The sequence below is a fragment of the Fundulus heteroclitus genome, unplaced genomic scaffold, assembly GCF_011125445.2.
Source record: "Fundulus heteroclitus isolate FHET01 unplaced genomic scaffold, MU-UCD_Fhet_4.1 scaffold_43, whole genome shotgun sequence".
In the NCBI taxonomy this organism is placed as follows: domain Eukaryota; kingdom Metazoa; phylum Chordata; class Actinopteri; order Cyprinodontiformes; family Fundulidae; genus Fundulus; species Fundulus heteroclitus.
Window position 1 is genome coordinate 2810786 of NW_023396846.1, and position 25634 is coordinate 2836419.

At 44.3% G+C, this 25634-nt stretch overlaps 1 protein-coding gene across 1 annotated transcript; it reads left to right on the plus strand.

The window, feature by feature from the left end:
• Positions 1 to 1925: 1925 nt before the first annotated feature.
• LOC118560411 (kinesin-like protein KIF20B) lies at positions 1926 to 19455 on the plus strand. The gene is made up of 6 exons (XM_036131395.1): positions 1926 to 1987; positions 2334 to 2399; positions 2474 to 2582; positions 2798 to 2805; positions 3463 to 3600; positions 19369 to 19455. Exons 1-6 carry the CDS (start codon positions 1958 to 1960, stop codon positions 19453 to 19455), a joined length of 438 nt encoding a protein of 145 aa, XP_035987288.1. The 5' UTR covers positions 1926 to 1957.
• Positions 19456 to 25634: the final 6179 nt, after the last annotated feature.

Here is a 25634-nt window from a genome sequence, read left to right on the forward strand (position 1 = left end):
TATCGATTATTAATTTAAAAAAATTAATAAATGAAAATTGCATGAATGGTTGGCGAATATCAGCCAAAAACAAGTGGAATACAACTTCATTGGTTAAAGGACCACTGAGGCCATGTAAACGGCACTGATTATCCTTATTTTGTTATTTTAAGTTTTATAAATCCTAAGCGCTTTTGTCAGTGTGTCCACTCCAGTAACAGTAATATTTTTTTTCATTGCAATACCTCCAAAAGTCGTTTCCATAAATACAGCTATGTATGAATTCAATTTCTTTCAGTTATGTATCAATTGAAGACACTATCCAGATCATACACAGCCAGTCAGCCACTGGTAACGCTGCATTTTTTCTAACAGTGTTCAGTGAAAATATCGCAATGCATCGCGATACATTGCAATAATTCAAGTATTGTGATGCATTATGATAGAATCGGATCGTGTCATGTGAATCGTGATTCAAATCGAATTGTGACTTCTTTGGCAATACCCACCCCTAGTAGGAAATGTTTTAGAGTTCAGAACCTGGAACGGAGGTGACCTTTGACACCTGAAGCTCTGTATTCAGAGCTTAAAATCAGTTTCATTCTCAGGATGTAATCAAACATTTCAGGCAGCCTGGTCAGAAACTCTTCCCTGAATCCACCAAGGAACTGAACTGGTTCCTAAACCGACTTCCAGTCCTCATTTAGCTCTACATGTGAATTAATCTGGACCCAACACATGTCTGTTGGACTTTATGGTCTCAGTGGGTCCATCTTTGGGTCCATCAGGTGAAATTATTTAATGTTTAACTCTTCATTTAACACTGAAGCTGGAGGAGGTTCGGTTCTGGTCCGTTTGAGGACGTCTCTGCTCATGTTCTCAGCTCTGGTCTTCAGTTTCTGGTTTTTACTGGAGTAGAAGAGAAATACTCGGATTCAAAGTTTAACATTTAATCTGCAGAATATGACCAGATTAAAGCTGCCTTTAACCAAATTCTTGTTGTTTTTAAGTCTCACATCTTCAGGAGGAGTAAACGAGCAACAACACCTAAGGTACCGTTTGCTTTTCTCTAGTTAGAACCACGTTCCCATCCAGAACCCCTCAGAACCATTTCACCATCAGTCTCCATCATCATCTGCCATGTTTGGTGTTTCCATCTCCTGATCACCATCAGTCGTTAGTTTAACGCCTCCAGCAGCAGAGAAACCATCCGGTTCTGTCCATTAAGGCCCAGGCTATTGAAACCGACTGGGTTCAGCCGGTCTGCCGGTACCGGCGCCGGTCCAGGCTTCCTACGCCGTCCTGACGGGTTCTGATGTCTGGAGGAAACTTTGATTTCTCTCCTAAATTGACTTTATAACTAATGGATCATCACTATAATGGATTTTTTTGTGCAGAATCAACAACAAGTGGGACTCAATCATGAAGTGGAACGAAATTTATTGGATATTTCAAACTTTAACTAATAAAAAACTGAAAAATTGGGTGAGCAAAACTAATCAGCCCCCTTGAGTTAATACTTTGCAGCGCTGCCTTTTGCTGCGATTACAGCTGCAGGTCGCTTGGCGTATTTTTGCCCATTCCTCCTTGCAAAGCTGATAGAGCTCAGTGAGGTTAGATGAAGAGCATTTGTGAACAGCTTTCAGTTATTTCCACAGATTCTTAAGTAATTTCCCTCTGGGATTATTAAAGTATGTCTGATTCTGGATTGGATTCAGGTCTGGACTTTGACTAGGCCATTCTAACACCTGCATATGTTTATTTGTGAACCATTCCATTGTAGATTTTCTTTATGTTTTGGATCATTATCTTGTTGGAAGACAAATCTCCGTCCCAGTCTCAGGTCTTCTTCAGACTCACACAGGTTTTCTTCCAGAATTGTCCTGTTTTTGGCTCCATCCATCCTCCCATCACTTTTAAACATCTTCCATGTCCCTGCTGAAGAAGAGCAGGCCCAAACCATGATGCTGCCACCACCATGTTTGACAGTGGGGACGGTGCATTCAGGGCGATGAGCTGTGTTGCTTTTACACCAAGTTTAGCCACTGTACAAAAGACTAAAAGTTTAATCTCAGCAGCTTTACAAACATCGGGACTTCAGTGTTGTGTAATTACACACCGTTTTAAAGTTATTTAATAAATAACTCTGTTATTGTCTGGTGAATATCGGCTCTAGAGCTGATATCAGGACAATAGATGAAAAGGATGAATTCGAGCACTGATGATCTTTTTACAGCAAACTCTGCACACAGAGAATAAGGAGTGACAACTTCTCTTCAAGTTCATGAATTTATTAAAAGCCCACCTGCCACTGTGAATCATAATGCCTTGCTCATGGTCCGTTTCTGTGTCAGCAGGAGGAAGTGGGGACTGAGAACCGAAGGAACACCAGAACCAAGCTCACTCCAAAGAAAGCAGAGGTACCGACCAGAACCAAACAGCTGAACTGGTCACCTGGAGACAAAGAGCTGATCTGTTGTACTTCTGTGGTCAGAGCTCTTCCTCAGGTTGTCGGTTTGACTCCCAGAGCAGCAGGAAGGACGGCACGCTGCAGAAGATCGGAGACTTCCTGCAGAACTCCCCGACTCTGCTGGGCTCCAAAGGTCAGAAACGTGCGACAAGAACCCAGAACCAGGACCGGTGGGCTGAAGCTCACCAGAGTCAGAAACGGGTTTTACTTTATTACCAGAGGCTAATTTAATGCCGTCCAGATTAAGAAGTTAATGTTCTGTGTGGTAATGAGGCAGAACCAGCTTTCATCAGTGATTATTGCCTCTGGTTCTGTTTGCTTCACGCTGGGCGACCCGTGTTCCTGCAGCCAAGAAGATTGTAACTGCCATCAAGAGCAGTTATGTTGTTTAAGTTAATTTCATAGTTTTAATTTGCAATAAATATGTTAAAAAACAATGTTGATTTAATAAAATCAACAATTGAAGGTAAAAATGCACATTAGGAATATATGTTAACTTTCCAGGGTGGAACCAATGTTCAGTGTGTTGTTTCTTGTCAGATCGATGGTTTAAATGCACGCTAGATTCGGTAGAGGGCAGCACGCTGGATTTTTCCCTGTCCATGACGTTTGCAAGGAAGATTTTTGGTTTTGCACATTCCTGAAGAAGATGGTGCTGTAAGATGCATTTTTATTAACCCCTTCAACTTAATGCGGCCAATGAGGTAAACAAAGTTTATTTGTGTTTCTATAAAGGAATATGTTTGTTTGTGATATCTGTTAAGTTAATTAGTCACATGTCTCTAAATGTTACACAAGGGTGTCAACCTACTAATTCAGAAAAGTTTATATTGTTACAATTACTCTGTCAATTACTCTGTTTATTCTCCATGAGAATGCCTTATTGTATGTTGATTATTCTATGTTTTTGTACAGTTCTCACGGCATAATTGATGACACCTGTGTCTGATTAAATGCCAGTAAACGCAAAGAACACCTTGTGTCCGTTATTCGAACTGGAGGGAGTTACAAAGATGATGAGCCTGGTCAGCGGCCGTCTGGACCCAGACTCAGCAGCCGCCTCTTCCTCCCTCAGCCTGAGGGCCAAGAGGGGCAGAAATAAACTCTACAGACCTGAAATCTCCTGCCCCATGGACATGCCCCCCCACCCGGTAAGAGCCATGAACAGACAAACTCAGCAAGCTGCAGGAGAACCAGCAGAACCCAGTCAATCAGGCCAGTTTTATTAGACCTGTTAGTTCATCATCAGTTCTTCTTTCTTCATCTGGTGGATCTGCTGAGGGTCCAGACCTGTTCCCTGACTGACCATCACAGGGGCGTAGCCAGAAGAAAAATTCTTGGGGGGCCATCTTGGGCCAGTCTTTTAATTGGGGGCACACCCAATTGCCAAAAACGACGATGAACCAAGTACTTGGACCCTTCAATAGGACATGTAGGCCTAACACTTAACAACACAAAAGCAATAGCCACAGTCTGTCACCTGAGGTGAGATGTTGATTTTTGACTTTGTGGCTTAAGCCGGGCGTACACTGTACGAGTTTTTCAGTCGTGGTACTTATATACATCTCAAATTGTGCGACGGAACCGCGGGGTTTAAAAAGTTCACCGCTCACGATCTGTGCGGCGCGACGCTCGGACGAGACCGGACTGCTCACACTGTACGTCGTGTCCCCTCTGGGACCGCTCGCTGTGGTGGCAGAGGCAGGCGAGCGACGGTAGGTGACAGGGACCCAGAGCAGGGGTTCGAGCCCAGCTCTGGCAAGGCCCGCTGGAGGCACCGGGCGTCGGGGGAACGGGAGGGAGAGAGGAGGGACGAGACGCACCGGCGGCCGCGCGGCACGGCAGGTCGCGCGGCACGGCAGATCGCCCGGCCCGCACCCCCATTCCCCCCCCCCCCCCGCGAGCGGAGGAGTGCCGAAAACAGGCGGCCAGCGCGGACCGTGGAGGAGTGCCAAACAGGCGGCGGACCGCGGAGAAGTGCCGAAACAGGCGGCCAGCGCGTTGCGCGGACCGGACGGCTCGCCCTCCCCAACACCGGCCGGAGGTTGCTTCAGGGACGCCCGGTTCCCTCCCTCCGCTGGCGGGGACGGAGAGGAGGGGAGGGCGCCCCCTCGTAGCTCTGCTTGAACAGCAGGATGCGCTCACGAAAACCTCACGACAGCCGACTGAATTTCAAACATGTTTGATTTTCACGATCGTCCGATTCCTGATCGGGAGGTAGTCGTGAGAAGCCAGCCCCCCCTCCTCCCCCCCCTCTACGATTAAGCTGAAATTTAGCCCGATTCAAAAAATGCTCGCACGACTGAAGAATCGGCCCGAAAAGGGGAAAAACTCGTACAGTGTACGCCCGGCTTTAGACTAGAGTAGGCTTGAGTCACAATATGCTGGTCAGTCTAGCTATAAAAAGGCCAAAACGCTGGATGAATTGCAATAGTAATGGTTCCTACTTTTAAAGTGACCCTTAAACCACCTTGCATCATGCATGAAATATCTAGAAATTGATATTTAGTGGAACATGTTTTTTTTCCAAGGTCAAAGTTTGAGATTTCCCATTCATTTTTCCATCGGATGACATAATAGGAGATACTAAATGAATAGGATAAAATGTTTAACTATGACACATTGGTTTGAAACTTTCACAGTTGTTACACATTAGGGCAAATATTTTTTGTATTGCAAGTTTTCTGAAATATGATTAAATATGCAAATGAGGTCATATGTACTGAAATATGTGATAAAATCTGTGGTAACAGACTAAACATAAAACAAATTGCAAATAATGGTTCATACATTATATTGATCTTTCAACCCCTCTGCATCGCATATTAAAAATCTACCCTCATCAATTTAGTGGAACATACTTTTTCTGAGGTCAACAGTAGCAGTTTTTACCCACTGAATGGCAAAATGCATAGGAAATCGGCTACTTCTGACCTTTAAAAAAGTATGTTCCATTAAGGTGATGAAGGTAGATTTTTCATATGTGATGTAGGGTGGATTAAGTATCAATAAAATGTGTGAATCGCTACTTTTGCAATTGGTTTTATGTTTTAAATTGTTTACTGTTTAAGATTTTACCACATATAAGTAGGTGTGATCTCATTTGCATATTTAATCATCAACTTTCAGACAACTTGCAATACAAAAAACATTGTCTTGGCTAATTATCTCATAGTTAAACATTTTACTCAATTCACCAAGTATCTCCTATATTGTCTCCCTATGGAAAAATGAATAAGAAATCTCACGAAGAATAATAATATAAACAGGAAGTACGCCTACGGAATTGTTTGACTGAAGACGCAGCGGTGACAACGCGTCAGCACCAAGGACAGCTACTGTCATGTATTTGTCGTTAACAGAACCCAAATGAGAGTGCAACGAAACAGTTCAACATAATTTATCATATGATATGAATCCTCTGATATCAACTTTATAATAAATTGCAGCTCATTGCTGGTTCGTAGTCTATCCTATGACTGTTGTGACTTTTTTTCCTTAACCTCTGCGCGCTGTAGTTGTCAGTATAGAACCACTGTTCAGGCATAACAGTATAGAGTCAAATATTTTAATAGCGAACACAAATTTGGGATTAATCAGACGGCAAAGTTTTCCAATAAAGCAGTCTCGACAATTCTGGAGTTAGAGGTTATTGTTGATGTTTCACAATGTCCAACAATTTGACTCCACGACCGGTGTTTACTAAAAATGCAGCCAAGATTAGATAGCGAATTAATTCCTTGACATGTCGCCGTTGCGTTGTTCCTGTTTTAAGTCTCGAGAATTGAGCTAATTTGTGTCTGGATTTGTTTAGTTCGGTAAGTTTTTCAACAGCCATGGGGAACTTTGAAAGAAAAAATTCAAGCCGTCTGTCAAGTCAAGTTGTTTGCTGGTGTATGTCTACACCAAAACAGTGAAATCCAAACATCCAGAGTTCTCGTCCACAGACTTGTCAATTTATCTATTTGCCCACCCCCTTTATCCGCCGTGAGTTGACTAAACAGCACTTTAAGCGACACAATATCTTATTGGGCTAATTGCAACAACATCAGCGATTCAATACACACAATGATATATCTTACTGGAGTTACTGCAACTCGCTGCATTTACAGCTAACTGTTGTTATCGATGTTGAACACACATTTGAGCATGCACGTCATCGTAATGCGCCAGCCAATCTACCCAATGACGGTGCACGAATATGATGACATTTCCGTAGCGCTGTCAAAGTCGACAGCTTATGCTATATAGCAAAAATAACTGTAGGGGGAGCCCCAAATAACCCAGAAAAAAAACTGAATTGAAGATTGAAGATAACATCCGATTCATCCTCCTTCCTGTCATGGTTTTCAGGTGACGAGCCCACATGCAGATACGATCGGGAAGCAAAGCACAGTTTTAAGATGTTTATTTTGGAAACAGGCAGATCTACGGACGGAACTACAGGCGATTCGGCGGGGTCAGAACGTCACGGCTGGAGAGTCTGCAAGAGAGAGGGAGTAAGTGACTCTGAAAGGAGAACCAGGAGAACTGCTAGAAGCTGCGCTGCTTACCATTGGGCTGGGCGGACCTAACCAGGAAGAAGTAGCGTCGAGGGAACTCTGTGATTCTACTCTGCTGATGATAGGCGGCTAGTGGCTGAGGACGGCAGATGTTACTGGCGAGGGATCCTGAGCGAGCCTCGTCGGCAATGGTGACAGATGGATTGACCAGAGTGAGAGCAGAACCAGCAGAATCCGGGAGAGGGGATCTCAGGCCTCGCTGGGTAACATCCAGGAAGTATGAGGGGAGCGCCAGAGCAAAATCTGAGCAGACGGATTCTGCAGGTCTGTTTCTTCGGACTAGACGTCAAGACAGGTGAGTGCATCCAAGCACCAAAAATCTGAGACAAAAAACAGGGAGAACCAAAATTAGTCAAAGTCAAAAGAGCGAAAAAACTCACAAGCTGGTTTCCAAGAGTTGGGACAGAGGCCACGTCGTACCACGACTGGTTAAGGCTCTGGCGTCTTCCATCTGTCAGCGCTCTGCTTAAGAAGCCAGAGGAAGCCGCCTGCAACGAGCCGCAGGTGTGGGCCACGCCTCCTCAGCCAACTAGACACACCTGAGGAGTAGAGTTAGAGCAGAGAAGCACAGAGAACCCTGACACTTCCATTATGCTGTTGTCAGCCCCTTGTTCCATAACTTTAAGTATTAGTTTAAGTTCAGAAATAGATATGAATAATGTTTATTACTCCTTGGATAATATTATTGCTGAAATTAAACCAATTTGTTATAGCACCTACACTGACCCAGATTAAAAAGTGGACCATATCCAATTTAAACTAAAATTCAAATCATCATCACCACCATTATCATCATCATCATCATCATTGTTATTATTATTATTATTATTATTATTATTATTATTATTATTATTATAATGAACACTGACCACCACAGAGAAGACACAAAACAAATGTCCAAAAAAATACATTTGTATTTATTTTGAAAGAACAAGCTCTTAGCTCATGGCATGGTCTCTGAACTGAACGTATTTCATGGCACAGTGGTTTGTTACAACTGGTTACAATACATGTTTACATTGGAATCAAAACAAAACAAAAGTCAGTGGCCCATAACAACAAAACATTGGCCAGAACATCACTACTCAACATTACTATTACAGAAGTTGTATCCTACGGTTTTTATGATTGGCAGCAAATCTGTCGACAAACTCCTCTAAGTTTAAAGATGCTGCCCTCCTGTGTTCAATACTCAACACCCCATAATCACTGAGCCTTCCATCTCCCATGGTAGTTCTCAGGTGTGTCTTCACAAGCTTTAAACAAGAGAAGCTGCGTTCACATGCAGCTGTGCTGACAGGCAAGGCCAGTGCATTTTTGCAAAGCCTTGCAAAAACATCAAAGACCTCTTGGTAAGGTTCGATAAAAGCTGTGAGATCTACAATGGTATGCGGTGTCTGCATCCCTTGTTTCACCTTATGGTCTAAAAGTCTTTTAACCTGGTGGAGTTCATGCTCCAGATCAACAAGGTCGCATCCATACATTTTAGCAAATGCCAAAAGGGTATTTTTATCACAGAAACTTGTACTATTAGGATTTCAAGCCTGTATTCCACGCATGATTTCGCAGTTTTGCCTGGAAAATCTGCTTCTAAGCTCACTGAACATCCTATCCAAAACCAGATTGAATATTGCTGTCCTGTAGTAGTCTTTGTCATCCCCCATGTCATGGCTTCCCACAGTAGATAAAACATGATGACCTTGTAGCTTTGCACTAAGCTTTCTTTTGCGCTTTGGAGCAGCGTCTATACTGATGTCACATTGCTTTGCGAGTTCCAGCACAGTGTCCCACAAATCTCCAAATACCTGCTCTGTCTTATAAGACTGAAATGTATCAATTAGTGTCTCCACAAGGTCTACCGCTTTAGCTAAATCCAGAGAGGACTGGAGCAGATCCGATAGCATTTTGGCATCTCCCAACAGTTTCTTAAATATAGCAAGAAATGCAATGAACTGTAAGTTTATCTGAGGCAAAAGGCCCCTGGCACCTATTGTCCTTTCACCACTGTTTTCATCAGCTAGATCCTCAAGTACCTTCACAACAGCTGGCAACCTGTCCCAGAGATTACGGCAGGCATTTTACCTGGAGGCCCACCGGGTGTCACTTAATGCTTGTAGCTCTCTTGGAGCATCTCCAGAGTACATGTCCTTTTGGACATTTAACCATTTTGAGTGCACAGCCGAGCCCGACATATAATTATAAAGCTGCTGTAACAGGGGAAAAAAACAGTCAGCTTCTGGCAGCCCCTTCACAGTGTCAACGAGAACCAAATTGAGACAATGCGCAGAACGGTGAACGTAGAATGCCAAATTGGAAACCTCTTTAATTCTTGCCTGCACACCACTCTTTTTTCCGCTCATTACAGCTGCCCCGTCATACGCCTGTCCAACTAGATTGTTTTTGTAATCCAGCCCATACTGTTGCAAGAGGCGAATAATCTTCAGGCTGAGGCTCTCTGCATCTAAGGCCTCCGCTACCTCAAACTCCAAAAAGCTCTCATGGATTTCACCATTGTAGTAATAGCGGAGAACAAAAGACATCTACTCCATTTTCTTTTTGTCTTTCGTTTCATCCACAAGTATGCTGAAAGCACCACTTTCCTTGACTTCTTTTATAATGGAAATGCAAACCATCTCGGCCAAACATGATAAAATTTCATTTTGAATGTCAGGGCTTGTGTACTTCGTATTCCTAGGACCATTCATTTTCTTCCCAACTTTTTCATCATGCTTTGCGATGATATCTAACATTCCCAAAAAGTTCCCTTTCCTACTAAGATCCATTGACTCCCGGTGGCCTCGCAAAGCAATGTTTTGAGTTGCACAATGCAGAACCACTTCAGCTAGGGTTTTAATGTACTCCCTGTTCTCTTCCACAATTTTGTTGTAATTTTGATTTAGTTGCTCCATAACAGATCCCTGATTTTTTTCCGCTAGTTGAAATTCCTTCCATGCTAACATTGCATCCTTGTGATGCTCAGATCTGCTGTGTGCAGCAAACCCACCATCTGTATACGTAGCCTTTTTCCAATTTCTGAACCATAAGCCTGCAGTGAATGTAGACTCAACATGACCAGGCAAGCTGAAATGCCTACATGCATAACAAAAAGCAGAATCTTCACACACCGAGTCCTCTAACCAAGGGTGAACAGCGTACCATTCACCCTTGAAGCTCCTGTTCCTGTCGCCTTGTTGAGTCCTTGGGAATTGTGCCAGTTGAGGCTGTGCTGGCGCTTCACTGGTCGATTTGGATATGTCTGTAGAACACCAAGGAATTACATATTAGTAAAATAGAAATAAAATAGAACAGAACGCCTCTATTGACATTATACAAAGTATACTGAGATTTCAGCTTCCCTACAAAATGCACAGTCCTTACAGATGAACACAGTCCAATAAGTGTGTGAGTGTAGTAACAGCTTTGGGGATATTGTAGATGGGATGTGCGAATAAACAAACATCCCATAAATTCTTAAGCCGTGTGTATTCAAGAGGTCGCATACAGGAGCTGCATGCTCTTCAGGAGAAACTTCAACTATTGAAAAGCCGGTCCGGTCGAGACGAGCCACATATCCCTGCTTTTCGCAATGATCCGGGGAGATTTGATCTACGCGCTGTGCAATGTACGTTATTGGGTTATCGCGTAGATCAATTCTCCCCGGATTGTTGCGAAAAGCAGGGATGTGTATGGCTCGTCTCGGCACTTCCCAGTGCTTACGTGAAGGGAGGAGAAAGGAGTCACAAAATAGGTGATGGATGCAATTCAATAGAAACTGAATTGAAAAGCCAAAAAATAATCAGAAAAGCCGATTTAAAACCATTTGGTATACAAATGTGTTGAGTCTATAAACGTTTGTGTCCATTGTATTCGGCTTTCATGTTAGTTTTCGGCTTTTTAATAGTAAGTTTCTCCTGAAGAGCATCCAGCTCCTGTATGCGACTCCTTACTCGGTCTCGTAAACGCTTAACTCTCCGAAAAAGACTAGTGCTCTCACACAAACATTCTCCAACATGCTGAAATCATCACCCTGCAAGTTCCACTTATACACTTGAGCATTGTACATGATCCTGTTCTTCACTTAGCCTACCTGAAGGGCATATTTTGGCAAGCCTGCCTGCTGTCTCATTCTGCACCCTGCTCTCGTCTTCTCTACCAGTTTCTGCCTCCTTGTTCTCCTCCTCATCCTACACCGCCTGCTCTTTGCCTCCCACCTTTTGTTCTTCTGCTTGAACTTCAGTACGGAAAAATGGATGGATTTTCTTCTTCGACGTATCCATTCTATCCAGTCAAATAAACGTGTATAATCATGCGCTGGCCTTACTCTCTTTTGTGTATAACGTGGCCACGCCCCTGGACCATCAGCTAAATTAAATAACTAAAATTAATTCAATAAATAACGTTTGATCTGATGGCTGATAGCTGCTGCCTGTAGTAATGTTCTTTATAGCCCCGACATGCAGGATTTAAACCACCCAGAACCAGCTGGTCAGCGTCAAAGTAACCTCTGAACACAGAAATGTGTTCTATTTATATTAAAGTTAAATGAAACAGTATTATAATTGTTTTAGCAATCAAATAAATGGATATGGAACAAGTTTAATGAGTGGCTGACCCCACGTCTGCTTTTTACAAGGCAAGGCAAATTTATGTGTATATCACATTTCAGTACAGAGACAATGCAAAGTGCTTTACATGATTAAAATACTGGGGGGGGGACAGAATAAAAGCAAGCAGGAATAAAATGTAGAAACAAAATAAAAATATGGAAAAATAGAAACTAAAAGCAAACATTAAAAACAGTTGGACTACAAACTTAAACTAATGATGTTTCAGTAAAACAGTTTAACTAGAACAATCATAATCCTAAACTAATGTGTTTTTAATCTTGATTTAAAGGAACTCAGGCTTTCAGCACTTTTACAGTTTTCTGGGAGTTTGTTCCAGATCAGTGGGGCATAGGAACTAAATGCTGCTTCTCCATGTTTGGTTCTGGTTCTGGTTCTGCAGAGCAGGCTGGAGCCAGAAGACCTGATTGTTCTGGAAGGGTTGATGCACTGATAACAAGTCTGTGATGTATTTAGGTGCTAATTCAGGGATTTATAGACTAACAGAAGTATTTTAAAGTCTATTCTCTGAGATACAGGGAGCCAGTGGAAGGACTTCAGAACCGGGTCCATGTTCTCTACGTTCTTAGTCTTAGTGAGGACGCGGGCAGCAGCGTTCTGGATCAGCTGCACCTGTCTAATCCACTTTTTAGGCAGACCTGTGAAAACACCGTTGCAGTGATTAGTTCTACTAAATATAAACGCATGGATTAGTTTTTCCAGATCCTGCTGAGACATCCTTTAATCCTGGAAATGTTCCTCGGGTGATAGAAAGCCGACCTTGTAATTGTCATTAGATGCTTTTGGAGGTTCAGGTCAGAGTCCATCACTACACCCAGGTTTCAGGCCTGAACAGTGGTTCCTAGCTGAAGCAGCTGAAGCTGTGTGCTAACTTTTGATCTCTCCTCTATTGGTCCTGTCAGGACTCAGTCAGCAGTCCTGACAGGACACTTCGAGTACCAGGTTATGCCTTTCGGCCTGTGCAATGCCCCAGCAGTGTTTCAGGCCCTGGTGAATGATGTCCTCCGAGATAACCTGAATATATTCGTGTTTGTGTACCTGGATGACATTCTCATTTATTCCCAAAACCCAACAGAACACTTTCAACATGTCCGTGCAGTTCTCCAACGCCTCCTGGAAAACAAGTTATTTGTCAAAGCAGAGAAATGCGAGTTTCACAAGCCCTCTGTCTCGTTTCTCGGACTCATCCTAGAAGGGGGGCGGGTTCGATCTGACCCCGAAAAGATCAAGGCGGTCCTTGACTGGCCGGTGCCCGAGACCAGAAGAGAGCTACAACGATTCCTAGGGTTCGCCAACTTCTACAGACGCTTCATCAGGGGGTACAGTCAGATAGCCGCCCCTCTCCATGCCCTCACTTCCGTCAAGACCTCTTACTCATGGAACTCTGAAGCTGACTCTGCGTTCTCTGCCCTCAAGACAAGGTTCTCTCAAGCACCCATTCTGATCCACCCAGACCCCAAGAAGCAGTTTGTTGTGGAGATAGACGCCTCTGATACAGGGGTGGGTGCAGTTCTGTCTCAGAACTCGGACCAAGACCAGAAGCTACATCCCTGTGCCTTCTTCTCCAGACGTCTGTCCCCGGCGGAGAGGAATTATGATGTCGGGGATCGTGAGCTACTAGCCATCAAGCTCGCCTTGGAGGAGTGGCGTCACTGGCTAGAGGGGTCCGAGGAGCCCGTACTCATTTGGACAGACCACAAGAACCTGGCCTACATCGAGACGGCAAGACGGTTGAACCCAAGACAGGCCCGCTGGTCCCTTTTCTTTTCCCGCTTCAATCTGTCCATTTCCTATTGCCCTGGTTCTAAGAACCTAAAACCCGACGCCCTGTCCCGCATGTTTTCACCCCCTGACTCCGTGAAGGAACCAGCAACCATCCTCCCCTCGTCGTGTGTGTGCGGAGCCCTCCAGTGGGAGGTTCAGGACCTAATTTCCCGAGCCCAACGGTAGGAGCCTGACCCGGGTACTGGCCCCCCTAATCGAACCTATGTTCCCTCTTCTGCCAGGTCCCGTGTCATCCAATGGGCTCACGCTGAGAAGTTCTCCGCTCACCCTGGCATCCATCGCACCCGAGTGTTCCTTTCCCGTCGGTTCTGGTGGCCTACTATGTCCCGTGATGTCAGGCAATTTGTCCTCTCGTGTCCCGTGTGTGCCCAAAACAAGACCTCTAACAGACCCCCTGCAGGTCTCCTCCAGCCCTTACCTGTCCCTGAGCGCCCCTGGTCCCATATCGCTCTGGATTTTGTCACCGGTTTCCCCTCGTCACAAGGCATGACCACCATACTCACCGTTATTGACCGGTTCTCTAAGGCCTGCCACCTCATTCCCCTCAGAAGACTCCCCTCAGCTCTCCAAACGGCCCAGCTCCTGGTCAAACACGTATTCCGCCTGCATGGTATACCTCAGGAGATTCTGTCTGACCGTGGTCCTCAGTTCATCTCGCGGGTGTGGAAGGAGTTCGCCGTGGCCCTTGGGGCCCGGTATACACTAACCTCCGGTTATCACCCGCAGACCAACGGTCAGACAGAACGAATGAACCAGGAGCTGGAGACCGCCCTCCGCTGTCTCACCTCCAATAATCCCTCAGACTGGAATAAATACCTCTCAGGGATCGAATACGCCCACAACAGCCACGTTTCCACTGCCACCGGACTATCCCCTTTTGAGATCTCCTTAGGTTATCAGCCCCCGTTACTCCCAGAGGACAACCGACAGATCGCCGTCCCCTCAGTTCAAGAACACATTAAGCGCAGTAAGGACTTCTGGAACCAAACCATTCAAGCCCTCAATCGCACCACCAAACAGAACCGCCGATTCGCTGACCGCAAACGAGTCCCAGCCCCCAGTTACCACCCCGGTCAGCGAGTCTGGCTTTCCACCAGGGACCTTCCCTCCCGAGCCGCCTCCCGCAAGCTGTCTCCACGCTTCACTGGTCCTTACGAGATTGTCTCCATTGTCAGCCCCTACCTCTGTCCGTCTGCGTCTCCCGTCTCACTCCCGCGTCCACCCTACCTTCCATGTGTCCCAAATCAAGCCCGTTACCTCCAGTCCTCTGTGCCCTCCGGCCGAACCCCCTCCACCCACCCAGGACCACCACGGACGCCGGATCCATCGGATCGTGGCCTCCCGTCCACGAGGTAGAGGTTTCCAATACCTCGTGGACTGGGTTGGCCGCGGTCCTGAGGATAGGTCCTGGCTACCCGGCTCCTTCATCCCTGACCGTTCCCTCATTGACTCCTTCCTCTCCTCCCTTCCCTCCACTTCCTCTTCTGGAGGGGGGGGTGGAGTCAGGACTCAGTCAGCAGGGCCGTGCAGCTTGCTGCTGGCTCCGCTGCCTCCGCTCTCTCCACAGGTGTTTGTGGTTAACGGGTGGGCGGAGTGCACACACCTGCAGACACTTCAGCAGCACCGGGCCGCACTATAAGAACCGTGCTCGAAAAGAGGGAGGATGCCAGAGTGTTACCTTGTCGCGGTATGCCTAAAGGCCAGAAACCTCCACCTGAGCTTCAGACCCGTGAGTTTTTCGATCCCCGTTTTTGGATCTAATCCTTGTTCCCTGTGTTTTCTCCAGTGCACCCGTGTCTTTGGAACCCTTCTCTCGTGTGACTCTGCGCTGTGAAGACCAGGCTCCCGAATCCACAACCGCTCAGATTCTGCTCTGGCAATCTCCTCCTCTAACTCCCTTGGTGGTACCAAGTTGGGCGCGAGTTCCCCCTCCCCGGATTCACCCTGGTCACCCCGGACTCTCCTGGTTCCTTCCTCTGTTCCTTCCGGATCCCTGGACCCGCCGGTGCTGCTCGGACCCCATCCGCCTCCGCCCACAGTTCTCCCGGACGCCTGTCACTACATCCGCAGGCCGGGCTGAGTCCACACCACTACCTCCTCGGTTCGGTTCTCGTGCTCTGTGGTAAGCTTACGATTCCCCGTAAAGTTACCTTAGCTTCTCCCACAATTAACCGTGTCTTCCTCTCCTTCAGACTGACCCGATCTCCAGGCTTTGGTTCCCCACTGCTCCCCGATCTGCGGCGACAGATCTTCCTCGTGATCCCGCGTTTCTGTTAAATAAAACTCTTGTGATCTGACCTGTTTCCCCTGAGTGTTTCTGCATGTGGGCCAAACATTTAAAGCCGAACATGACAGGTCCAAAGGTTATTACTTCAGTTTTGTTTTTATTCAATTGAAGAAAATTATGACACATCCAGGCATTGATTTCTTCTAGGCATTTACTCAGTGCCTGAAATGGTTCATAGTCACCTGGAACATAGTGATGTAAAGCTGTGTGTCATCTGCATAGTTATGGTAGCTGATGTTGTTGTTTTTTATGATCTGAGCTAGAGGGAGCATGTATATATTGAAAAGGAGGGGACCTAGAATGGACCCTTGGGGAACCGCATATGTGAATTTGTCATCTCTGATGTAAAGTTACCTACTGATACAAAAAAGTCCCTGTCCTTTAAGTAGGATTTAAACCAATTCAGTGCTGTACCAGAGAGGCTGACCCAGTTCTCCAGGCGTTCTAACAGGATGGAGTGATCGACAGTATCGGATGCTGCACTGATGTCCAATAGAACCAGCACGGTGGTTCTTCCACAGTCTGTATTTATATGGATGTCATTAAACACCTTGATAAGGGCGGTCTCTGTACTGTGGTGAGCACGGAAGCCAGACTGGAAAACGTCAAAGCGGCTGGTCGTTGTTAAGAAGGTGTTTAATTGTTGAAATACAGCTTTTTCAATAATCTTACTGATAAAGGGGAGGTTGGAGATGGGCCTGTAGTTCTGGAGTAGTAGTTTGTCTAAATTGTTCTTTTTCAGCAGTGGTTTGATAATTGCTGTTTTTAGGGACTGGGGGGAAACACCCGACAGAAGGGACGTGTTTATGTCAAATCAGACGCTATGACAGGTAAAACTTTCTTAAACAAAACTGTGGGGAGAACTTTAAGGCAGCAGGAGGAGGAACTTAGCTGCAGAATGATCTGCTCTAAGCTTTTGTAGTTTATTAGGCTGAATTGGGACATTTTGTCAAGATAAGTTCCAGTTGGATACAGCTTTGGTTCTAGAGTTGGTATGGTAGTACAAAGTGATCCTCTAATTTTTAGGATTTTCTCAGTGAAGAAGTTAGCAAATTCATTGCAGGCCCTGGTGGAGTGGAGTTCAGAAGCCACTGACACAGGAGGATTTGTTAACCTGTCGACTGTGGCAAATAAGACACAAGCATTATTAATGTTTTTCTTGATGATCTCTGAGAAGAAAGATTCTCTTGCATTTTTCAGTTGTAAGTTATCTCTCTAAAGTCTCTCTTTATAGATGTAATAGTGAACCTGCAGTCTGTTCTTTCTCCACCTGTGTTCAGCTTTTCGACACTCCCTTTTTTCACCTCTAACTGCTGGAGCATTTCTCAAAGGAGATTTTTACTTCCCGGAAAAAACTTTCACTTTATCTGGAGCAATGCAGTCAATGATGTCTGAGACTTTAGAATGAAAGTGTGAAAGTTGAAGTCTCCCACATTAATTAAACAGTGACCTCCTATCTGTGATATGCATTGATTATGACTAAGATCATTTAAAAAGTTTGATGTGGACTTGGGAGGCCTGTAAACATTCAGAAACATAGTTGGCTCTCCAGGTAAAGAGCCCAGTATAAACTGTTCAAAAGAGTGAAATTTTCCCAAAAACACCTTTTTACACTTTAGTGAATCATTAAACAGTGTTGCTACTCCTCCACTTTTCCTTTGCTGTCTGCTCTCACAAAGAAAATTGTAGTTTGGAGGCGTCGACTCCAACAGAATAACTTCTTCATTAGATTCATGTAACCATGTTTCTGTTAAAAAACATTATATCAATATTATTGTCAATAATTAAGTCATTAATTAAAAGGGATTTTCCTGACAGATCTAATGTTTAATAAACCCAGTTTATATGGCTTAGTGGTTGATGATGTCTCTGTGACATGTTTCATCTGACAGTTTGTGACTTTTAAGTATTTGTTCCTGTTTATCCTTTTGTTTTTCTTATTTCTGCCACGTGTTATCACAGATATTCCATAATTTCCGGCAAAAGGCCCAGGCTGATGCTGGAAACTGTCATGTCTGATAAACGTGCGGCCAGGGCCCGGTGTGTATCACAGCGAAGTAATCTGAAGGTCCTCAGCACCAGAATGTTCCATGATACGTAGAGGAGGAGGATCTGAGGCCTTTGGAAAACGCTGGTTTAGTCACAGCAGAATGGCTATGTGGAGAGGATGTCATCTGTAGGCCAATCTTAAATACTTTGTTCATGTTGAGAGAAAATTCCAGAAAAGGAACGTCTGGGCTTTGTGGAGAAGAAGGGGAGGCGGGTCCAGTCTGGACCGGTGTTCGTGACGATGGAGGTTCTTGGTCCTCTCTTTGTCCTGCTGAGATCTGGGATGAATCCTCCTATAGTTCTGACGTAGCCTCTTTCTGTGTCATCTTTCTGTCCATCTTTATATTGGCTTGTTCGGGCTGCACTGGGCTTATCATTTGTTCTGGCACTGGTTGAGCTTTGTTTTGGGACAACACTGATGGTGCATGGTTCACAGAATAGAAGATGTTTGAAATCAGCCATTTTGCACCTGACCTATGTAGAGAGAAACCATTGTCGCTGAACAGATGTCTCCTCTCCCAGAAAATGTTAAAGTTGTCTATGAAAGTTAGAGTTGTTTGTTTTGCATGTTTTTTTCCAGCCATTTGTTTAGCTTCAGAACTCTGGAAAAAATCTCATCTCCACAATTAAGGGCGCATTAGGGCCACTGAGAAACACCTTGACATTAAGGCCATCGACTAAGTTCATCAGACGAATGTAATCCTCTTTCAATACTTCTGATTTTCTTATCCGGGTGACGTCGCCCAGGGCTTCAGCTTGTATTATGAGTTTTTCCAAGGTCGAGCGTTCTTTCAACATCTTTGGAAGGATGTCTGATATATCAGACACCAGGCTACAGTTCCTGTCGTTATAAATCAACACCTCTGTGTTTTTCTTGTTACAGAAATGTTTAATCCCATTTACAGATCCATTGCATAGTATCAGGGTCCTTGGTCCTGTGGCGTGCTTTTTCTCTGGTAGCTTAGAGTGAAGATTGTTGACATACCTCTTGATTGATGTCATGATCCTCCTGGGTCACATTTTGGAGCGGAGCGAATCTGTTTAGTAACGGAATTCCAACATTTCCAGCAGGTTTACTCCTATCATTTGTTGTGAGAACAGCCCGCTGTTGTTTCACTTGTCTTGGGACACTTCTCTTTAGTATCGGCCAGTTTCCTTTGTCTAGGTAGCGGGTTCATTGATCCTTTGGTCTTGCACACAGAGTGGTCCAGGGATTCTCATTTTCCTCAGGGAACTGAGTTGCTGGGCTGATGGTCACCGTTCGGAATTATAGGCAGCGTTGTTTCATTTCCATACGCGGTGTTTACGTTGTTATTCACATCAAGAAGTAATCAACCCAATCTCAGCTTGAATGAACTAAATCCCTGCAGATTGATCACAGCTGTGGACCTGAGAGGCTGAAGCTGCACACCTGGTTCTGGTTCCTCCCAGCTGCTGCTAGAACCCAGCGGTTCTGGTTCTGGTTCCTCCCAGCAGCTGCTAGAACCCAGCGGTTCTGCCTCTTTAGCTCAGACTGGGTCTGGTTCTAAGTGACGTTCTGATGGCTGAAGACCTTTAAACATCAGATGTTTAACCACCTGCCAACGTTGACGCCTTTCCTTTGATCTGCAGATGATCAACCAGGAGACGGAGTGCGAGGGCCAGAGCGACCATGACATCATCAAACGGTGCCTGTGCAGCAGAGCGGCTAAGTCCTAGCGCTGCCCTCCAGAACTTTACTGTAGAAATGAAGCTGCTGGTGACGGATCGTTGTTCTGAGACGCATTTATTGGATCGGTTCTGTAGAGGCCGACCCGTTAACACTAACGAGCATTTAGAAGTTCATGTTTCACTTTATTAACCAGCAATGGTTCATCTCTAATGTGCAATCTGCTCTAACTTCACCTCCTAGAACACTTTGTGGAACGTTTAATGGTTCTGCTGCAAAGTCTCACTTTAACCTGAATCATTATGTTCTGATGGGTCATCCGGTCTCATCAGAGTCCAGAGCCATCATGTCCAGGAAACCATCTGTTGCCAGAACCATGATCCTGGCCGGGTTCTCCTCCTGGTTCCTCTGAGAAGAAGCCTGTAAACCAGATGATTAAAGTTCTCACGTTCCTCCTCCACACTGTGGAGAACCGTGAATTTAGACGTTTCTGTCAGAGATGGTAGAAAGCCTCGCCTTTGGTTGACCTTCACTGATCTAACCAAACATGGATGGACCGATGCATGTGGGTCTTACAGAGTTCTCCAATGTGTGTTTTTCATGGTTTGAGCTGCTGACATGTGATGAAGGCTCAGATGAAGACCTCACCTTTGCACCTGGGTCCTTTACTCACCTGTAATACAGTGAACCCTCGCTACATCACGGTTCACCTTTCACGGTCTCGCTGCTGTGTTCTGCATTCTGATTGGCTAAACAGTCTCCGCTTCTTCTCTACCTGTGTGTCAATAACGTTGCGGTTTAATATTTACACGTACGTAAAACAGCCAAACTTAAGTTTGCAAATTCTCTTGCAATTTCAAGTTTCTCTAAAACAAACCGGAGGCTCGCTTAACGAGATCCATCAGTCTGCCGTAGATCCACCAGTCTGCCGTAGATCCACCAGTCTGCCGTGGATCCATCAGTCTGCCGTAGATCCACCAGTCTGCCGTGGATCCATCAGTCTGCCGTAGATCCACCAGTCTGCCTTAGATCCATCACTCTGCCGTAGATCCACCAGTCTGCCGTAGATCCGTCAGTCTGCTGTAGATCCACCAGTCTGCCGTAGATCCGTCAGTCTGCTGTAGATCCACCAGTCTGCCATAGATCCACCAGTCTGCCGTAGATCCACCAGTCTGCTGTAGATCCATCAGTTTGCCGTAGATCCACCAGTCTGCCGTAGATCCATCAGTCTGCCGTAGATCCAGCTGTGAATCTAAACAGCTTGGAGGAGACGGCTTTACTGACATGACTCTGGATGACATTAATGCCCTGATTGATGCAGACCTGGCAGAAGTAACAAAGCCACCAAGCGACGATGGAAGAAGAAGAAGAAGAAGAGGACACAAGTGTGGATGAAGATGAGGAGGATGGACTAACGACGTGGCACAGAGGTTAGGGAGTTCGTCTTGCAATTGGTGGTTTGCCGGTTCGATCCCCCGCACTGACTGTCTCTGTCGTTGTGTCCTTGGGCAAGACACTTCACCCGCATTGCCTGCTGGCGGTGGTCAGAGGGCCCGGTGGTGCCGGTGCATGGCAGCCTCGCCTCTGTCAGTCTGACCCAGGGCAGCTGTAGCTACTAACATAGCTCACCACCGTCAGGGTGTGAATGAATGGGTAAATGACTGAACTGTAGCGCTTTGGAGGCCGTCAAGACTAGTTAAAGCGCTATACAAGTACAAGCCATTTACCATAACACTTGGTCGCTTAGCAACAATGCTGAGAATGGCCGCTGAACTTCAGCGAGCATTTTTTTTTTTTTTTTTTATGTTGGCGAGACGCCACCGCGGCGGGTGCGGCGAGGCGGCGGCTGCGGCCTGGCGAGGCGGTGGCGGTAGCGTCTCGCCAACATAAAAAAAATAAAAATAATAATAATAAAACTGGCGAGGTGGCCGCGGCGGCCGCCTCGCCAAGCCGCAACCGCGGCGGCCGCCTCGCCAGTTTTATTATTATTATTATTTTTATTATGTTGGCGAGACGCTACCGCCACCGCCTCGCCAAGCCGCAGCCGCCGCCTCGCCGCGGTAGCGTCTCGCCAACATAAAAAAAAAAAAAAAGATAATAATAATAATAATAATAATAATAAAACTCGATATGCTTGCATGTTTATTTGACGTTAACATGCGGTTCTTTGTTGTTGCTTTCGCGCGTGCATATAGTGAACGGCAGGGCAAAATAGTATGCCTTTAACACACAAGATCAAAGGTTTAGCTTTTATCTACAATTTAGGATTCATCTAATTAGGTAAGGCCTGTTTTAGGTACCTATGCGCACATTATTTTGAAATTACATTAGACTAGATAAGCTAAAACCTGTTCAGTAACCAAGGTCGAATCCGTCTACTCTTCCCCACCCTGAATACCCTCCTACTCCTTTCTCCACTCACCCATTCAATGGACAATAATCCACCACTCCAAACTTACAACACCAGGAGCAAAGGCAGGAGAGGTTCAGTGCGGGCAAGGGAACAACAGAAAAAGCTACCCCCAGGGGGTAGTAAAAACTGGCAAGCCCCCCTCCCAGGGAGATCTGCTCTCGGCCAATCTGAGCCTGAAAACCCTGTATTGAATCTAAGTGTTATCATTACCAGCTAATATTAAGGATCTTTAGAGCCAATCCGATCCTGGTTCTTCCTATATCAAATCAAAAGGGTGCATAAACCATAGATCCTTGTGTGTCTGAAGCAAACAGTTTCCATTTTTTACCATAAAACCATATTGATCAACATGATGTAATATTGTGTAGATCTCATAACACAAAAAAAAATCAAACATGTGAGTCAGTGGAACAGAGCAGTTAAACAAACAGCAACACAATATGAGAAGAGTCCTAAACGTCAAGAACGCAAAGTTAAGAAAGCCTTCAGGCCATTCAGGCACAAGGCAGAAAATAATCTAATCGCGCTTAGGGTCTCTTCAGGCAACTCCTCCCGTTGAAGAATAAGGAATCAGAGTTCTCTGGCTTCTTCATCCCCAGTCCTCTTCTTGGTTCCTCCTCGCAGGCTGGACGATTGAGCTGGATGGTAATAAGCGTTCAGTTCTGGATGGGCACTGAGCATTTTATTTTGCATTTCTCTCTAATAAAACACTTTGTGAAGATGGTCTGCAGACACGAGTCCTTGTTTCCACTGGAGAACAGAAACAAGGTGTAATTAGTGTTCTTATATAAAAAAAAACCTTTCATGTGTCATTTATTAAAACATCCTCCAAGCACTTTCACTTTCAAGATATTTCTGTCCACAAGAATTCTTTTGTGGACAGAAAAAAGAATTTCAGAATTCTGCAATTTAATTATTAGTTAAAAGAGTAATCTTTAAGTTCAAATGTATTTGCAGTAAATTCATAATAATTCTTAACAGAATGCTTTTAATGTGTGTCTTAACTGTCTGACAGTTGAAGTTCTCTGCAACATAATTTCATCAACATATTCGTTTCATGACATTTCCCGTTTTATTTTGAAGACCCAACTGAGGAAAAGAAAGCCTTTCCATGTGAAAGCTTTTCCCTCTCTCTCTCTACTTTTTTTTTTTTTTTTTTTTAAGTGAGGTGCTGTTCTGCACCGAAAAGACAAAATATTTACACCATGCTGTTACTGTTCAAGGACGCCAAGGTTCTACAAAACAAAGCAGTGAGCAGGAGAGAACAGGAGCTTCTGAAAACGTTCTAACATTGTTGAACAACCAAAGCTACTTAAGCAAATCAGAATTAGTTCCCAAATTAATCCTAAAATAAAGTAAACCTTACATTGTGTACATTGTGATTATTTATCTATTTATCTTCTTAAACTGAGGATTGAGGACTTTGATTAAGAAGTTCTTGGATGAACGCGTGTCTGCGTTCCTATTTGTCTAGGCCTCTGCAATCTGATCTATGATCTATGTATTCTGAGTGCCTGGTCAGGAAGGGTTAAGGTTCTCTGAAGCTTTCTGTTTTCAGCAACCCTGAAAACCCAGAACCCTTTAGTCAGTGTTAGGTGTCAGGTAACCTGTGGGACCACCTCGTCGTCTCTTTGGTTCCACCAGCTGTGTCAAGTCCACAGCAGCTCGTCCTGGGTGCCATGCCCCAGGGGTCTCCACACCCCCCTGTGTGGAACGTCTCTCGTAAGGATCTCACCTTACGTCCCGTTCAAGATGTTCTTTACACAACAGGAGTTCCAGTGTGGGGTATCTTTGCTGCTTTAATGTTCCTCAGAGAAAACCTTCATTCTCTGATACATCTTCAAGCTGTTACCCTTTTATCAACACAGCCCCCAACAATCCTGACCAGATCCAAAATGTCCCCATAATTTAATCTAATTGAAGTAATCTTACTTATTTCCTGTATGTAAGACGATAACCAATAAATTATCCTGATCTAAAAGCTGTCAAGTTAAAGGTTTGCTAAACTCAGTGTTATGTGTTTTTTTCCCCTTAGGATGTTTAACCGGTTAATAAGACTATTGAGTTATTTGTGTTCTAGTTGAAAGATATTAAATCTCCATAAATATTGTACCCATTTTACACTGATGCTTTATTCCTAAATTTACTCATGTTAGTTAGTAGGATGTGTCATTATGCTAATTTTATTGCAACTTTATCCATTTTAGCCAGTAACCTTTTCTTTGCGTTTTATTGATGCCTGCCGGATTGGCAGAAATCAGCTTGCTCTAAGATGTTCATTAAATGAAATGCTATTTAAAAGTTCAGATTACTCTACGTATATAGTGAAAACGAATTAATTTATTTATTTATTAAACTGTTGATATAATACCCACTTAATTTATTAAGTTGCTCCATGATTCCATCAAGGTGCTTCTTTAAAAGTTTTCACCTTTACATAATCTTAATGTGTTTCGTAATGTGTGTTTTGTTTTAATTGTGTACAACAAAATCTGAAGTGAAATGCATGAAGTCGTGTCTGCAGAACTCATCTGTGTTTGTTGTCGAAGGTTGTCCGATGCCTCAGTCATAGTCCTTCATTGTCCATTTTCAGTCCAATGTCTGACTTAAGCACAACATTCTCCTTCCCTTCAACAGTCCATCCTCCAGTCCTCACGCCTGCAAACAGAATGAATTCTGCCAGCATTTTTTGCCAAAGAAAACGCTCCATAGGTTGAAAAGAAATTACAGCAAAACAGTCACAAACATTTTAACTACAGTGTTCCCTCTAACATGACAAACATAAAAGAAACAAAAGGATAGAAAAAAAATAAATCAAACTTTGTCTCTGACAAAATAAAACTCAAAACTGGATCAAGCTGAAGTCAATGACATCACCTTTAGTCCTTGTCCCAAGGATCAGCCCCCATGGCACTGCGGCACTGTTTCTGCATTCTCTCGCATCTGAGAATGTCTAAAATGAGACTAAATCTCTATGTTAGCACAATCCTATCATATTGACCAGGTTTCTTTGCAAAGAAAAAGAAGCAGAAAGATAGAGCTGTTAATAGCAGAAAGCAACAAACATCTGTAAGACACCACCTTTCCTGCTGGAAGATCTGGCATAACTTGGTTAAAACTAAGTATAATTTAGTGTCCAAATCTGATTATAACTCCTTACCGCACTGCTAGCACTGTCTTTTCAGAGTCTTCTGTTGGCAGAAAGGTGGCGTCTCCTTTAATCTGAAAGCAATAACTCAGAGAAAAACAAGAGTGTTAATAGCATGCAGTTAAAACCCTGGTCCCCTTAGTGTCCCTTTAACGTGATGTTTTTCCCTTTTTTTTTCTGATCCTGGGAAGGTTTCTATTCTTCACCTTTCCTTTGAAACTCTGTTCAAAACACCTCCAAAAGAAAGAAAACAAAAAAACGAAAGAAATGAACCAAAAAAAACTAAAACAAAATTGTTTTCCAAGGAGCACAATTATGTCTTTTCCAATATGACATCGGTTTTTGTTTTGACTTATTACAAACCTTTTTGATATCCTTCTGGTCCTTTGACCATGTGTATTTGCTGTTAGTAATACTTTTATTTATATATACCTTTTCAATCTAAATTGGTCTAGTGTGAAACTTTAAAACAATGATTTTTTCCCTTTTAGGTTTACTGAACTTCTAGTGTTTCTCTGTAAATGATAAGAGTTTTCCCCGTAAGCACATTGAGAAGGCTACCCAAAACAACCCAAGATTAGAATTATAATTTAACCCTTCAGAAGCTGGCTTTATTTTATTTTTCCCCTCTGACATAGTTTTCGTGCCCCCAGGCCAGAAGACACAGA

Excerpts from the sequence above, each read along its gene's own strand:
- LOC118560411 (XM_036131395.1), top strand. The coding sequence starts at position 1,958 with ATGTTTGACAGTGGGGACGGTGCATTCAGG. Across the intron at positions 1,988-2,333 it reads GTGGGGACGGTGCATTCAGG|CAGGAGGAAGTGGGGACTGA; the intron begins GCGATGAGCTGT and ends TTTCTGTGTCAG. Across the intron at positions 2,400-2,473 it reads TCACTCCAAAGAAAGCAGAG|AGCTCTTCCTCAGGTTGTCG; the intron begins GTACCGACCAGA and ends TTCTGTGGTCAG.